The 14,797-nt window shown below is 45.1% G+C and overlaps 1 protein-coding gene across 2 annotated transcripts in view; it reads left to right on the top strand.

The window, feature by feature from the left end:
- RAPGEF5 (Rap guanine nucleotide exchange factor 5) overlaps positions 1-14,462 on the top strand; it is a gene marked incomplete at its 5' end in the record, with an annotated part of 212,147 nt that extends 197,685 nt beyond the window's left edge. For both annotated transcript variants that reach the window (XM_080940475.1, XM_080940476.1), the window contains 3 exons: positions 4,230-4,294; positions 8,111-8,165; positions 10,904-14,462. In XM_080940475.1, the coding sequence (XP_080796601.1) occupies positions 4,230-4,294; positions 8,111-8,165; positions 10,904-11,022 (239 nt within the window). In that variant the 3' untranslated portion in view covers positions 11,023-14,462. The remainder of the gene's footprint in view (positions 1-4,229; positions 4,295-8,110; positions 8,166-10,903) is intronic.
- Positions 14,463-14,797: the final 335 nt, after the last annotated feature.

The raw sequence follows: 14,797 nt of genomic DNA on the forward strand, positions 1-14,797 counted from the left end.
CCCTAAGCCCTGTATTATTTTCATTCCTTCTTTCCTTCCTTCCTTCCTTTTCTTTGTCTCCTTTTTGTTCTTTTTTGCTTTGAAGGCAGAGCTGTGCAAACGCATGGATGTCACTGCATGCACAGTGCCTTCAGCCAGAGCCCAAGGTAGACAGTGACACTGGAAGGGTTTAAACACAATGGGAACTGTAGAAAATGAGAAAATATGTGGGGAAGGAATTGATTTTTAGTATGAAAAAATAAAAACAATAAATGCTAATAAGGCACTTATTAGCATGTGTGTGTGTCTATATGTGTGTGTCTGTGTTTTTCTATGTGTGTGTGTCTGTGTGTGTCTCTGCGTGTGTGTCTATGTTTGTGTGTGTGTATGTGTGTGTGTCTGTGTGTGTGTCTATGTGTATGTCTGTGTGTTTTTCTGTGTGAGTGTCTATGCATGTGTATGTCTGTGTGCATGTGTGCCCATGCTTCCCACCTCCACCCCCATCTCTTCATCCCCTTAGTATTTTCTCCCAAAACCTCGTACAACAGTCAAGGTGCTCACCCACCTGAGCTTGCATGCAGTTTTCTGCTCTGATTGGTTTGGACCTTTTTGTTAACAGCAAAACAAATGTCCTTCTTTTCTGTTGATGATACGTCCACTCATTCCAAAAGAAGTAGTAGATTAAACACATTTTTCTTTTCACTTGAAGTCCTTTGGGTTTAAATAACTTACTTTTCCTTAGTGTCTGGTTTCTATCTGTATTAAAGTTAATCAACATCTGTATTATCTTTTACTTAAAGCCCTCATCTTTGTCTGAAATGATTTCTAAAGAAAAACATGACAACTGAGGGAGTAGCTTGGCTGGTCGAGATCTTGACTGGCCTGCAGGAGGCCTTCAACCCTTAGCAGTGTGTAAACCTGCCCTGCAGTACAGGTCTAAAGTCTCAGCACTCCAGAGGGGAGGCCAGGACCACAGTACACATACACACTTACACACACACCACACATACTCATACACATCAGGAATCCATCCTTTCTGTCTCTGAAAAAGAAAAGAAACATACATGCGTGTATCATGCTTGCTGTCAGACACTTCGGGAATAAAGAACTTTGATTCTTAGACATTTTAGTTGAATAACCACTCGAACTATTGTAGAGTCACCAGCTTTAGTAACTCCATAACTTCTCATTCAAGTTGCTGTCGATTAGGAAATAGGACCAGGTTTGTCTCGCGCTGTGCACGCAGGTCAGACTTCCCGAGTTCATATGGAAACATTAGCTCTCAGGGAGCAGACATGTTTGCAGTTATCTAAGATTCTAACCAGGAGCTTCATTGCATTCTACAGCCTCCCACACCCCTCCTTTCTTTTTCTTTGTAAGCTCGGCCTTTCTCTCTCACTCCTTGTACACAACTGCCATCTGGTTGCACTAAACCTTCAGCTGTTAAAGCCTTTCTCCTTCTTACACAGCAGCCTCTGTCCCTTTCTCATATCCTCAGCTTTCTATTGCCCAGTCCCTTCTGAACTGCAGCTTCCTGGGACCACACTAGTATGAGACGCACAGGTGCACACACACCACACACACTCGTACACATACTCACACACGCACACTACACACTCACACATATACATACATACTCACACACACACCACGCATACTCATACACATACAAACACACCGCACACACTCACACACACATCACACACACATACACCACACACACACCACACCTATACATACTGTACACACTTATGCAAACAGTCATGCACTAGTATACTCATAAATTCACACTCACATACACTCAAACACACTCACACAATTGCAAATACTGCAATACTTATGCAAACACACTCACACACTAACATACTCATAAACGCACACTCACACACATATATACACACTCACATACTCATAAACACACACACACACACACTCATATACTCATAAACACACATACACACTCATATACTCATAAACACACACATAGACTCAAACACACTCACATACTCATAAACAAACACATACACTCTCACACACACTCACATACTGATAAACAGACACATACACTCACACACACTCATATATTCATAAACATATTCACATACACATGCACACTCATGCATAACACACATATACACAGTTACACACATTCTCTTACATACTGACACGCAGTTTACACACATGTTCACACACTGACATACACTCAAACACAACCCATACACTCAGACACTCACATATACCCATACACACATATACATACACTCACGTACCCTCACACACTCACACTCATAAAGACATACACACACATTCATACACATGCATATACATGCTCAAATATACATACTTACACTCACACACATTCACTTGCACACTGACATTTAAACACTCACTCACACACACACACACACACACACAGACACATCCTCACACACTCACACACCTCAGTAGAGCAGCCATCCCACCTGCTGCCATCAGTAAGTCCTGAGACAGCTTAAGGGAGAGACTGAAACAAGTAGAGAGCCAGGCAGGAAAGAATGTGGCGGACAATTTACAAGTTTCAGGATCAACTTAAGTGGCAGAGACTCAACAGCCTGACTCTTAAGTGGACCTAAGGCTTTTCACAGCTTGAGGTCCATGTCTGAAGGACCTGCTCACCCTGCACTAGTTCCTAGTTGTGCCACAAAGGCATAAGCATGGCTTAGCTGTGGCTGTCGCTTGGGCCCCAGTTTCTCTGCGACCCCCTTGGAAAGTCTTTGTGAGGACAAAATGGAGTGATTCAGGTAAAACACGAGGACGTGCCTGAAAATACTGTCACTGGTCACCACCGTACTTAGGGGCACGGAAGAAAGGGGGACGAAACCAGCTGCTAAAAGGGGCCTGTGATTTGCAGCCCTGTGAGCCCAAGCTTCTAGGCTGTATACGGTGGCCAAGGGAGTGCGGAGTCAAGCTTGCCGTGTACAAATTGTAAAGGCTAACTGAGCAGACGACTCCTTTTGAAGTCCTGCAATGAGTTTTTTAATTCAAAACCATGAAAGATGATAAGAGATTGTGTAATTAACCGTGTGATTAAGATTCTGTAAATGGCAGTGTATAGAATTCTACCTAAAGGACAAGAAGCCCCACTGTCCTCACCACACCAAGCCATACTGTGTGCAAGGGACACCTGAAGTGCAGTGTGTCACACAGCGTGTGTTGCCTTCTCGTAGGATGTGGGAACACACGCTCAGGGTTTTGTAGGCAGGTTCCGACAGCCCCTGTGTAAACGGCTTTGACTGAACCTGCGTTTCTGTTTCTGGTGGGTTTGATCTGATGTTGGTGACAGCAGGGGTATTGACATGTCCTTTAAGCTGAATAATTTGCACTGTAATCTTGTCTCTGCGATCGATGCTGAGGTTTCCTTATATACTGTCTCCTCCACATGTGTGAGCCAGGGGTTCTCAGAGCCTTGGGTGCTGCTTAATGGCCCCGTCCCCAATCTTTAACTCTTGAGCAGTGGCTCTTTTCGACAAAAGGAGTTTTTTCTCTCAGCATCCTCAGCCACTTCCGTGGGCAGTGGGTAATGGTGGGTAAGACCCCGGGCCCTCAACAGTGATCTCAGGCTCAGCTGCTGAACTGGACCCCAGTTTCTTAGTTACTTGAAATCTAGTGCGTCTTAAACCAAAGTTAACTTATACTTTAACCAAAAAAGCCAGCCTCATCCTTTATCCTGCTGCCTTGCCTGTCTGAGCATTAGCAGTGCTATCTCTGTACCTGTTAAATGGGGCCAACACCCTGCCCACAGCCTTGCTTCTGATCCACAGCCTTGTTAATTCCTTCGTGTTTTTAATGTAAACTTGAAAACTTCTGAATCTTAACTGTCTTAACTCAAGCAAATCCCATTTGTATTAGCTGGTGGGTTTTTTAAAGCAAATATAGTAAATATTAAGTCCCCAATGCTTATGAATATTCATTTTTTTTCTGCTCAGTATTTTGACCTAGAAACAATGAACCAATTAAGTTATAAGACAGCATTAGCTTTAATCATGCAGGTTTAAAACCAACCTTAGGAGCAAAATATTTCAGGAAGTCTACACTGCCCTCTAAATTTTTATATCAGATGCTATACAGTTTTAGCTTCAAGTTTTCTTGTCAAATATGTGGCAGATCCCAAAATGGCTAAGCAAAACCGTGATAAATTTCATGGTTTCTAAACAACTCTGTTGTCTCCTGACGTCTTCCTAATAACACATTATCTTGTTCTTAATTTTCAGATGTAACATTTATTCATGAAGGAAATAAAACATTCTTGGATAATCTCGTCAATTTTGAAAAGCTGGTACGTAAATTCCATTATGCCTCCTTTCCTCTCTCTGTAAAGGGAAATGCATGATTGTCCCCAGGGAGCTGAGGTCTGAGTGTCCCTTCCTGTTGTATACAGAGGGACTCCTAGGGTCTTTTTGGGCGTATGGCACAGTGCCATCACTATGTAAGCAAGATTCTGAGACTCTTAGTCTTCGAAACAGCATTTCATTAGCTTAGCACCAGTGACTGTAAACACAGAAGCGGGCATGAAAGCTGCTGTCAGGAGCAGTCTCCACTCGGGAGAGTTCAGTTGCTTCAAAAGCATCTCTTGATGCCCCAGTGTAAGCCACTTTGAAACAGTGAGCAAGAAAGTCCTCCAGATGGGCGTGTCTGTCTCCTAGTACCCTAAGTTCAGATATGCACCCAGATTTGTGGGTTCTACAAGTGAGGAGAAAGACCACCTCTTTATTGGCCTCCAGTACAGGACCTCCCTGCAGATGCGTACAGGGACCTACTCAGGCCTCTTGTACGAATTCCTGAGAAGCTTCTCCCAAGTCACCCCTGTAGGACAGTAGCAGTTCTCAGTGGGCCCCTCAGACCATCTGCTCTGTTCTTGAGCCAAAAGAAGCCACCAACAGAACCACATGGGACAGCAGTGCCTCTGAGAGACAAGCCCAGACAGACCTGTCTGACAGATGCCCTTTAGTGTCACAGATGAAATGTTACATCAGAGGTGACGCCAGCACTCCTCTCTAGGAAGCTGACCTTTGGGTGACCTTTTCAGTGACACTGATGATAGACTGTATGAGGCCTTTCAGGAGCCATCCAAACCCTGTGAGACTCAAGGCAGGCTTCAGAAAAGGTCAGTAGAGGCTGAGGCCCCAGACCATATCCTGTATGGAAATATTTAAAGATTAGTTCAGACTGAAGTCTCCAAATGATGTCTCATGTCTGACATTTTATCACTTACCACTCAGGTCTAGTGACAAGCTCCCTAGGACACAGGGCTTAGGCCCTCAGGAAGGTGAAGCTAGCTCCCCCACAACACCTCAGAGTCCAGCGTCTCTCAAAAACAGACAACCTCTAGCCTCTCTGTATCAGCCCTTAGCCACTCTGAAGACGTTGGTTTCGTGACTGGTTATTCTGAGAAGTGGAGATGCAGATATGTTTTGTTTCCAAGTCTCTGTGTGTACGAGTGTGTCTATGTGTATGTGCATGTATGTGTGTAAGTCTGTGATTGCATATGTGTATGTGTGTGTGCACATGTGCATGTGTCTTATGTGTGTAAGTCTGAGTGTATATGTGTATATATGTGTGTCTGTGTGTGTGCATATGTGTGTGTGTCTGTGAGTACATGTATGTATATGTGTGTATGTACATGTGTGTGTCTATGAGTGTATGTGTGTACGTCTGTGTGTGCATGTGTGTGTGTGTGTGTCTGTGTGTGTCTCTTGCTCTCTTGTTTTTCACATTATTCCCTTGAGAGAGGGTCTTTTACTGAACCTGGAACTAAGCTGATGGTCAGCAATCCCGTCTCTGCTCTCCAGTGCTGAGCTTACAGATACACACAGCCATGGCAAACTTTTTTATGTTGATTCTGCCCTCACTGCAAACGTTCTTAGGCACCATGCCATTCTCCCAGCCCTGGTTTACTATTTCTAAAGAAAGGGAAGTGTGGTAACCCATGGCCTGGTCCTCACAGCAAGCACATCTCAAGCTCAGCGTGCCTTGAGTTGACCTATCTACTTGGAAAACACAGATGCGATTAGAATTTTTTCCAGAAAGACAAAAAAAATCAATTTTCTATCATATCCAGGCTAGTATTTCACTCAGGAGCTGGAACATCTTCACAGAGATAGTATTCTTAGAGAATGTCACTCAGCGGAGGATGAGGTTTCATTCAAGCTTAAAGCAGGACCATCTTTCACAGTAATGAACCAGTAGGACCTAAGTGAATTAGCTTATGAGCAGCCAATTCCTCATGGTGGGTGTTAATTTAAGCCAGTCAGCAGATAACTCCGGGTGTTACCTTTATCTGGCTGACACAGGCCAGCACGTTAAATCGGGACCACATGCAGATCAAAGTGCTCATTGGCTGCAGTAAGATTCCCATTGTTCCCAGGGCTACGTTCCTGCTGCCTCAGCAGCTCTAAATGTTTGCTCCTCAGACTATGAAATGGTGAAGGAGCAAAGGGGTCTCTATGTCTCTTTTCATCCCTCGATATTATGAGCAGGATTTCTTACGAGTCCGCCTCCCTCCCTGTCAGAAAACCCCCGAGATGAGAATCAGGACTCAGGTTTCAGTGCAGCACACAACACCGGCCGACTGAGCCTTACGTCGGCTCCAGCCTTTCGGGAGCTGCACAAATGGCTCGGGATAGGAATCTGTGTGACGCCACAGACCGTGACAATGGAAAAATCTGTCCTGGGAATTGGGGTAGAATTTGGGGGAAGGAAATGTAACAATGCGTTCACACAAAGTGAGTCAGGTCCCATTTCCTTTGCAAATTCCACCCTGAGTGTTACTGTAATCATTACCCCGCTGAATTCTTTACTCTGGAGAAGCGTAGCATTAGCCCAGCTGCAGCCAGGATGATTTAATCAGACTGTGTCTTTCCGTTGGCTCGGAAGTGAGATTTGAGGGTTGGCATTATTCTTTCAGTGATAATTCACTGACCGCCTGTCATCTGCGGATGCCTCAGTGTCTGGCCTGTGCGGGCAGGTAATGAAGACGGTGCTTGGAGGACCAGATAATGAACGTTAATCCTTGAGTAGTGGGATATCTCGGGTTTGATAGGAAACAAAGTGAGGAGTTCCTGTCACTCTCCAGAGAATAGGACTCGTTTAGAGAGTGTTCTGGCAGCTGTATAGGGGGAGCAATCCATAGTGGAGGTTGGTTTCTTCCAGAAACCGTTATGGAAAAGTAAACGTAGCCCAGTGAGCTAAAGGATGCTCTTAGGACTGACTAGGAGAGGGGCGGACCCTGCAGAGTCACCCCAGCTACTCAGGAGGCTGAGGCAGCGCCATCAGTTCTAGGCCAACCTGGGCAAGCAGGTGAGACACTCTCTAGAAATTAAAAACAAAACAAAACGAAAGAGGGGTCTGGGGCTGTAGTGGCTCAGTGGTAGATGTATACTTATCAAATGTACAGAAGACCTAAGCATGGTCTCCACCCCTGTCCCCAAAAGATGCACACTTCAGATAACCTTTGTCTGGAGATCAGCGAGGAGCTAAAGAAAGGAAACTTAAGTCAGGATCCTAAAGCCTTAAGTAAGGAAGACGCTGTTTTGTGAATACATCACATCCTGCCATCCTTGGAGCCCTTGCATCCACCGGACCTTCTGCCTCTGTTCAGGACAAGCGTGTGAGCCATAGATGTGGCTCCTTTGGCAGAGTTACCAGCTGAGCATCCAGAGTCCCTGGGTTTGATCCCCAGCCCATGGGGCAGTGGCACACATGTGAGCCTGTGTCCCAAGTGTGCAAAGCCCTCTAGTGGTTCCTGATTAGAAGGAAGGCAAAGTTCCAGCGATGGCAGTAACCCAGAGTGTGCTGTACTCCTTGGAAGGGGGTTTTCAAAAAGACAACACGTGGACGGGAAGCTGAGGGCCCCAAAGATAGCAGTTCTCCTGTGGTTCAGAATCCCTTGTCTGTTCAGGAGACACTCTTCTCGCAGTTACAAACTCCATAGTCTGGAATAATCCAAGCTTCATACAATCAACAGAAGTCAGGACAAGCTCCAAGTTGAATTCTTTGCTTTATACCCAGAGGGATTAGACTACTATTCATCCCAGCAGGTTCCGTGGCACTAGTAAGTGACCCTTCCATTTCTGTGTCCCCCTCTGTCTTTCAGCACATGATTGCCGACACTGTCCGAACCCTGAGACACTGCCGGACTAACCAGTTTGGTGAGTAATTGGACTTGAGGCACTGTGTACACTGGTATATCAGTGATGTTGACGGTCCCATTTAAGAATGATGGTGACCTGAACTTCTACTATGATGTGTGTGCCAATGTGTGCATACTTTATTCATACTCTAGATTTTTATTGTGCTCCCTCAGTGCATGTTTCAGATGTAGAGCCTCACAAGATATGGCAGACCATTGTCTCCTTGTGCAAGCAAATGTACACTGTCCTGGTTGACTTCAGACAGGCAAAGCTCTCTCTGGACCCACCTGCCCTTTCCCCTTTTACTTGCCCATCCCTTGTGATTTACTTATGAGTTTAACCCCTGCCTCTAGTTCCCTTGCTCAGAGATCTTCCTGGGATGGAAATGGGCTTCCTTAGGTTCCTGAAACATCCTTCCATTGTTTTCTTCTCTTCAACCCAAATTTCCTATCTACAGCTGACTGTTGGCTGAGAAAGTATTTCTTCTTAGCACTTTTGTAGAACCCTCTCTGAGACTACGTACGCAGGGATGTTTTTCCCATTTTGAACTCAGGCATATCTACCCTGTATTTAAATGGAGTTAGCATTTTTAGGAAGGGAGGAGATTGCCTTTACTGGGTAGCAGGAGCTTACACCCATACGGCAGAGTCCTGACTTGGTCTTAGTAGCTAGGTATTCTTAACATGCTGAGGCCAGAACCAAGGCTCAGAGCGTAGAAATAGTAATTAAGAGAGAGGGAGAGGAAGAGGGAGGTTAAGAGAGAGAGTGCAAAGAACTAGAGATACATTTGGAAATTAAGAGTCCTTGCTGCTCTTACGAGGACCGTGGTTCAGTTCACAGCACCCATGTGGCAGCTCACAGGGTGAGTTGTGTACCTCCAGGTCCAAGGAATCTGACACCCCTTCTTATGTCTGAAGGCTCTTCCATGCACACTGTGGATATACATACACTCAGGCACACACATAGATTCATGACATAAAAGAAATGCAGTCCAACAATTACGAATCAAAGAAGAGCAACCTGGTGTTAAGTAGAACTTAATACATCTTTGTCACCTTTAAAGAAATACATTGTATGTAGAATCAGAGACCCTCCTGCTAAAGAAGGTACTCCTAGCTGTTCAATGTGCACTCTTTAGGTGCTTCTTCTACACTGTTTAACTCACAGCTATTTATAGCATCCAATTAGGAACTGAGCCTCCTGTATGTGTTATAAAGTAGAAAACAAGAGTCACAAAATACAACCTAATAATCTAAATATTCACTTTATTTGATATCACTCGATATGTTCCTGTGTAAGTTTCTATTGAGTCCACGATGCAGTCATAATTGGAGTTACCACAAAGGGTCCTTCAGATGTGTTACTGAAAAGTATGTATCCATATTTCTCCCATCAGCCTTTGCTTCCAAAGTATTCGCCAAATATTCAGCTAATTGTAAAACTACTGTTCTGATTCATCCATGGCCTGTTCCAGGTATGGGGAGGAGGGTCCTGCTGGCTTGGCTTGAACCCACCACTTACCAGAAAGACTCTGCACAGCCCAAAACAAAAAAGAAATTGAGCTGTCGGCTGCATATATTCTTAAATTGCACCGCAAATTATCTGCCTTGCTTTTAACCATTTCTTTCAATGAGCATCATTAGCCAACGCCAGTATGTGGAATAAGAAAATGTTACTCAGAACAGTTCTGCACTACAAAGTGCCACACCAAGGTCAGCTGTGGCTGCCAGGACTGTTTGTCATGATGTCTTTTGACAAACTTATCTGTACGGCCAGCTAGTGTTTACCAAACTGAAAGCAATTTCATAATGTCTTCCAGAAAAGTATTCTAGAACAATGGCTTATCAGTCGTGGTTAAAATGCTGAACTTCCAGTGTTTACTGCTGAGACCAGGAAGTCCAAGAGTTACAAGCTACCTGTGACGGCTGTCCCTTAAATTATTTTTCTTGTTAAATATGTTCTTCATAGATGAGGGAGAAACTGCTTTTCCCGGAAATGCTGGTGGGCCTGCTTCCTGTAAGATTCCACGAGTCGCCCACTCAGCTTCCTCTTCCCTAATGCGGGTTAATTTTTTTCTTTCCTTGGTGGTATTAGGCTTGTCCATTGTTCATGTGCTTTATCCCAGGGTCCTTATGAATGCTGTCCCTAGCATGGCACGCACGTAGTCTCAGCTCACTAATGTCTCTCTTGTGGCCTTTGTCATCTTATCTTCTGAGATTGCCCCATCCTCCTGGGTACACTGTAGCCTACATGCATACTTTGAGAACCTACTTTTCCTATATCCACTCCTGGGGATCTATTCTGTCGTATTTGGTTTTTTTTTTTTTCTTTTTCTCCAAAAAATAAGGATGCAGAAGTATACTAGATCTTAAATGGAAATAAACAGATAAGTAAATTATTCAGTAAACTGCTATGCTCAGATGCTGATGCCACACAGTCTTAAGCTGATTTTATAAACCAGGGCATGGGAACTTTTTGCTCAAGAACCACCGGGGCCTGGTTTCTAATCCTGGCTCTACCATTTACTTACGTGACTTCAGAGTTTCCACATCCGTAAAGGAATAGCAGTGTGACTTCTAAATAGTCTGTCCGGTAAACACTATAAGCGCCTTGCCGGTCAGCCTGCCTGATCTGAACTATAGTTCTTTATCCTGGGACACGAAAGAGCTAACCTACTCTAAGCCATTTTTACTGCATCTTAAGAGTAACACGTCTGCTCCAATGACACTTATTGTCCCTTTTCCCTCTGAAAATAGGAAGTGATGTGTCTCCAAAGGAGCAGCAAGAGCTGAAGTCCTATGTCAACCACCTGTATGTCATCGACAGCCAGCAAGCCCTGTTCGAGCTCTCTCACAGGCTGGAGCCTCGGGCCTGAGTCTGTCCTGTATCCACAGCGCTTAGAGCAAGGGAAGGCCTCCATTCAGCGTGTCGCTTCCTGTGAGAAAAGAGGTTGCTGAGTTCTATCAGCATACCACGAGACAAGTGCAGGAAAGCCAGCCAAAGCACGTTCAGGAAGTGATGTCAGCCGCCAGAGGCGGGAGAGCTCAACTGCTGTCAGGGAGAAGACAGGCATCAGAGCACTTCATGATGGTGACTTCATTCCGGTCCAAATTGCAGCTTATGGCTTACCAGCATTAGGAGGAGATTGTTCCTATAGCAGGAGAGGCTGTCCCCCTGCCTGCTCACCTTACTGTTGATTGGCTGCCTGCTCAGAGACTGGACACCTGTAGACAGCAAGGGCATCTCCTGTCCCGGGAAGAGGAGAGGCCTCTTTTGCTTATAAACTCAGCATCACCCTGGAGGGCACGTCCTTCTGTGCAAATAAGAATCGCCGGCACACACTTCTTTGCATCCACAATCATTTGCCAATGTATATGCAGATGAACTAGTTTCTGTATCACTGGTGTACTTCTGTAAGCAAGGTAGACTGGGTTCTCATCCAATAAGGAGCTAGGCATTGTTCAGTTTATATGAACTTTCTTTACATCTATTGTTGTTGAGTGCAAATTTTCAGAAAAACAAACAAACAAACAAAACAAAACACAGGGCCTGGATTGTGAGGGCTCAGTGCTAGCTTACTGGAGTGACAGACTTTCCAGTTTCTGCATCCTGGTGTCTCATGGAGCCTTGGTGTCTGACATCACTCCACCAGGCTCCCTGGCTACAGGATGCAGAGCATCAGCCCGTGAGGGAGGTGAGTGGAGCTGAGTATATGAAACTTAAAAGTCAGCTTGCTAGACTTAGTAATTGAAAAGTATCCAGAGATGCCTAAAGTCTCACTTACCTGGGGAGTCAGAGCCCTATAGACTGCTTCCCAAGTAATGCCAGAGTCTGTCTGCAGTTTGCCTTTTACCTTCTTGTTCTCTGTTTTCATAAATTGGGCCTCATATACCAAATAAGACCTCTTGGAATTCTCAAGGACTGGTTAGAGGATTTCCCTGAGTCCTAGAGTAAGCAAAAAGCTTGTGGTCAAAAAAAGCCTGCTAGATACTAGTTCACTTCACTGTGTACAAGTCCCCATCTGAGTATCTGGTCTGTGCACTTCCAGTCTCGAGTATGGTGTGTTGTTCACACCCTTGGAGATCAGGGGCCTAGCGGGCTGTGTCCACCCAGACTTGCTTCCTACTCTCTTCAGCAACGGGTCTGTTCTCATTACTAAGGTCTGAATTATCTATGCCCATTGCCACCTGACTTCCTGAGAGCTATGCTGTCCCCTGGTGTTGGGACCAGTGAGCCAGAGACAGTGCTAAAAGGAACCATATGGGGAAAATCTCGGTAGAGCTTTCAGAGAGAAATGGCATCTGATCCACGTGTAAAATTTTCGCTCTAGAAACTTGCAGGGGGTTATAGAAACACCTCCAACTGAGGACGATTCACTCAGAAAATGCTTCGAGGGTCTGAGGGCTGGCACATGAGACCAGAGACACAACCAGGGAGAGAAGGCTGTCCTGATGTGTAGGTGAGCACACCTCTGAGGACAGCACACACTTGACAGCACAAGCACGCATGCCTTCCGTCCTGGGTAGCAACTGAGAATGGGCTGGTGCGTCATAACCGATCGTGTTGGCGTTGCCTGTGTTCTCACTGAATGTATTAACATTAGCTCTACATTGCTTCCGGCAGAGCCTCACCTTTAGATTGTAGGTCTCCATCATAGAAGGTCTGTTTCAGCAGAACATCGTCTGTCTAGGCCCCAGCTCAGCTGGACTACACAAGCTGCGTCCTGCTTAGCATACTTAGAGCACTCTGCACAAATGGGGTAGCCCTGGAGAGCACGGTGTGAGACTGATTTTCCCTCCAGAGCTAAAGTCCAGTGGGATTTATTATCCCATCCTGTCTCCGGAATATCTACAAACCTCTAAATCCTTCTCAACTTTAACACCTGTTCCCAGGGATTTCTCAGGCAGCAGATTTAGGAACTTCAGGAGTTTCACAGAGTCTTAAATCTAAAATTAAAGGAAAGTTCAGGATGGTCAGACCCTGTTTTCTACAGGAAGCCAAGCCGTGTATAGGTGTCCACAGGAGTCGGCACTCCCATGCGTGGTATGATCCAGTTCCTTCTCCAGAGCCTCCCAGGTCAGTGATGCTGACCCTGAAGAGTGGACCAGAAGATGCCTAATGTCTCTTCCAGTTCTCCTGTGGATATTTATGATTTCATGAATCTCCATTCCCTCCCTTGATCCTGTATAATTAGCGTCTTCATCAGTGAGTGATCTCTGTTGACAACACAGCCCTTGAGGGGCCATGTGGGTCTTTGGATTCCGTTCCTGCAAAGCAGCTCTGCAAGTTCCTACCAGAGTCAGAACACAAGTCCATGTAGGGAAAGTTACGAACTTCCCAAGAATTTACATACCCAATGGCAGATGCTCCGCAGCCTTCAAGTGTGAACTTGCCAAATGGTTACCATAGCACATGGTGTGACCAACACTCTACCTTTTCTAGTATCCTTAGTTGCATTGAGAATACATTCCTTTTCCTACTCCAATATCTACAAGCAAGCAGTGTGGCGCATACTTTTTTTAGAGGCATGAGATAAAGTCCCACCCCTCCTAGTTTGTAGGGAGGTATTTCATTGCCGGGCAGTCATCTTAGGAAGTGGAGTATGAACACGTGGCTGCTCGTGTAGACTTCTTATCCCCGAGCTCTTGTGGCTGCCTAAGTGCCAGCCCTGTGGTTTTGCACTGCAAAGCCTGAACCAAATGGCACAACCCACGCAAGCTTATCTGAACCGGGCAAAACCATTGAGTTTAGCAGACAAGGACCACTGTAGCTGTCCAGCGTAGAATTTCTTCTCAACTTCAAAGACACGTCCTTGAAATTTCAGCCTGCTCATTACCGAGTGGGCCAGTTTTGCTCTAGAGAAGACACATTTTGAAAATTGCCAAAAAGTCGGAAGCAATGTACTACTGTATAAAGCAAAGCTGTACATACTCAGCGTTTTTAGCAGAGCCATATTTATTTGCATAGTCTATTTATTTGTATTCGTATTACACTGTTATTAAATACCAGGATGGAATCAATGACCCGAAGCAAGGACTCTTGCCTTTGGACGTCTCATTGCTTAGGACCACCGTGATGCTGTCGGCTTGGGATAGCAATTAGAAAGCCCGCAGCCCGGGCATCTACCTAACTTCTCAGGGACTCCACCTCATAGTTTTCCACCATTATAGGAGCTGGTAAATATGAAACATTTGTTGAATTACCAGACCGCATTGACAGTGTTTGATTTTCTTTTTCATAGTTCATGCTTTCTGCCTCTGTATATGACTGTGCTGTGTATTTATCAAAGTAGGAAGCAATAATTTATATGTAAAAATGGCCAAGCAATATAAGGTTAAAACTTACATAAGTGACCATTACCTTATCTTGTATTTTCAAGTGTTTTTTAAATCTGCTTTTCCAGAATATAAGATTATGTTAAAGGTACCGCTCATGCCTAGACTCTTCTGTCCTGTTCCACAGTGGCGTCCATGGTGCGTGGCCTGTGGTTCAGCGCCTTCTGCTGCTCTGTCCTGAACTCAGGTTGAGCCCCAGGAGGTCAATCACCCACCTACTACCAGAAACCCTGCAGACTAACTTAGAAACGCCATAGGCAAAACACAAACCACGGGTTCGAACCCGCTGAGGTTTGTCAGCGGTTTGTACTGGGC

This window comes from Micromys minutus, assembly GCF_963924665.1.
Source record: "Micromys minutus genome assembly, chromosome: 1".
NCBI lineage: Eukaryota > Metazoa > Chordata > Mammalia > Rodentia > Muridae > Micromys > Micromys minutus.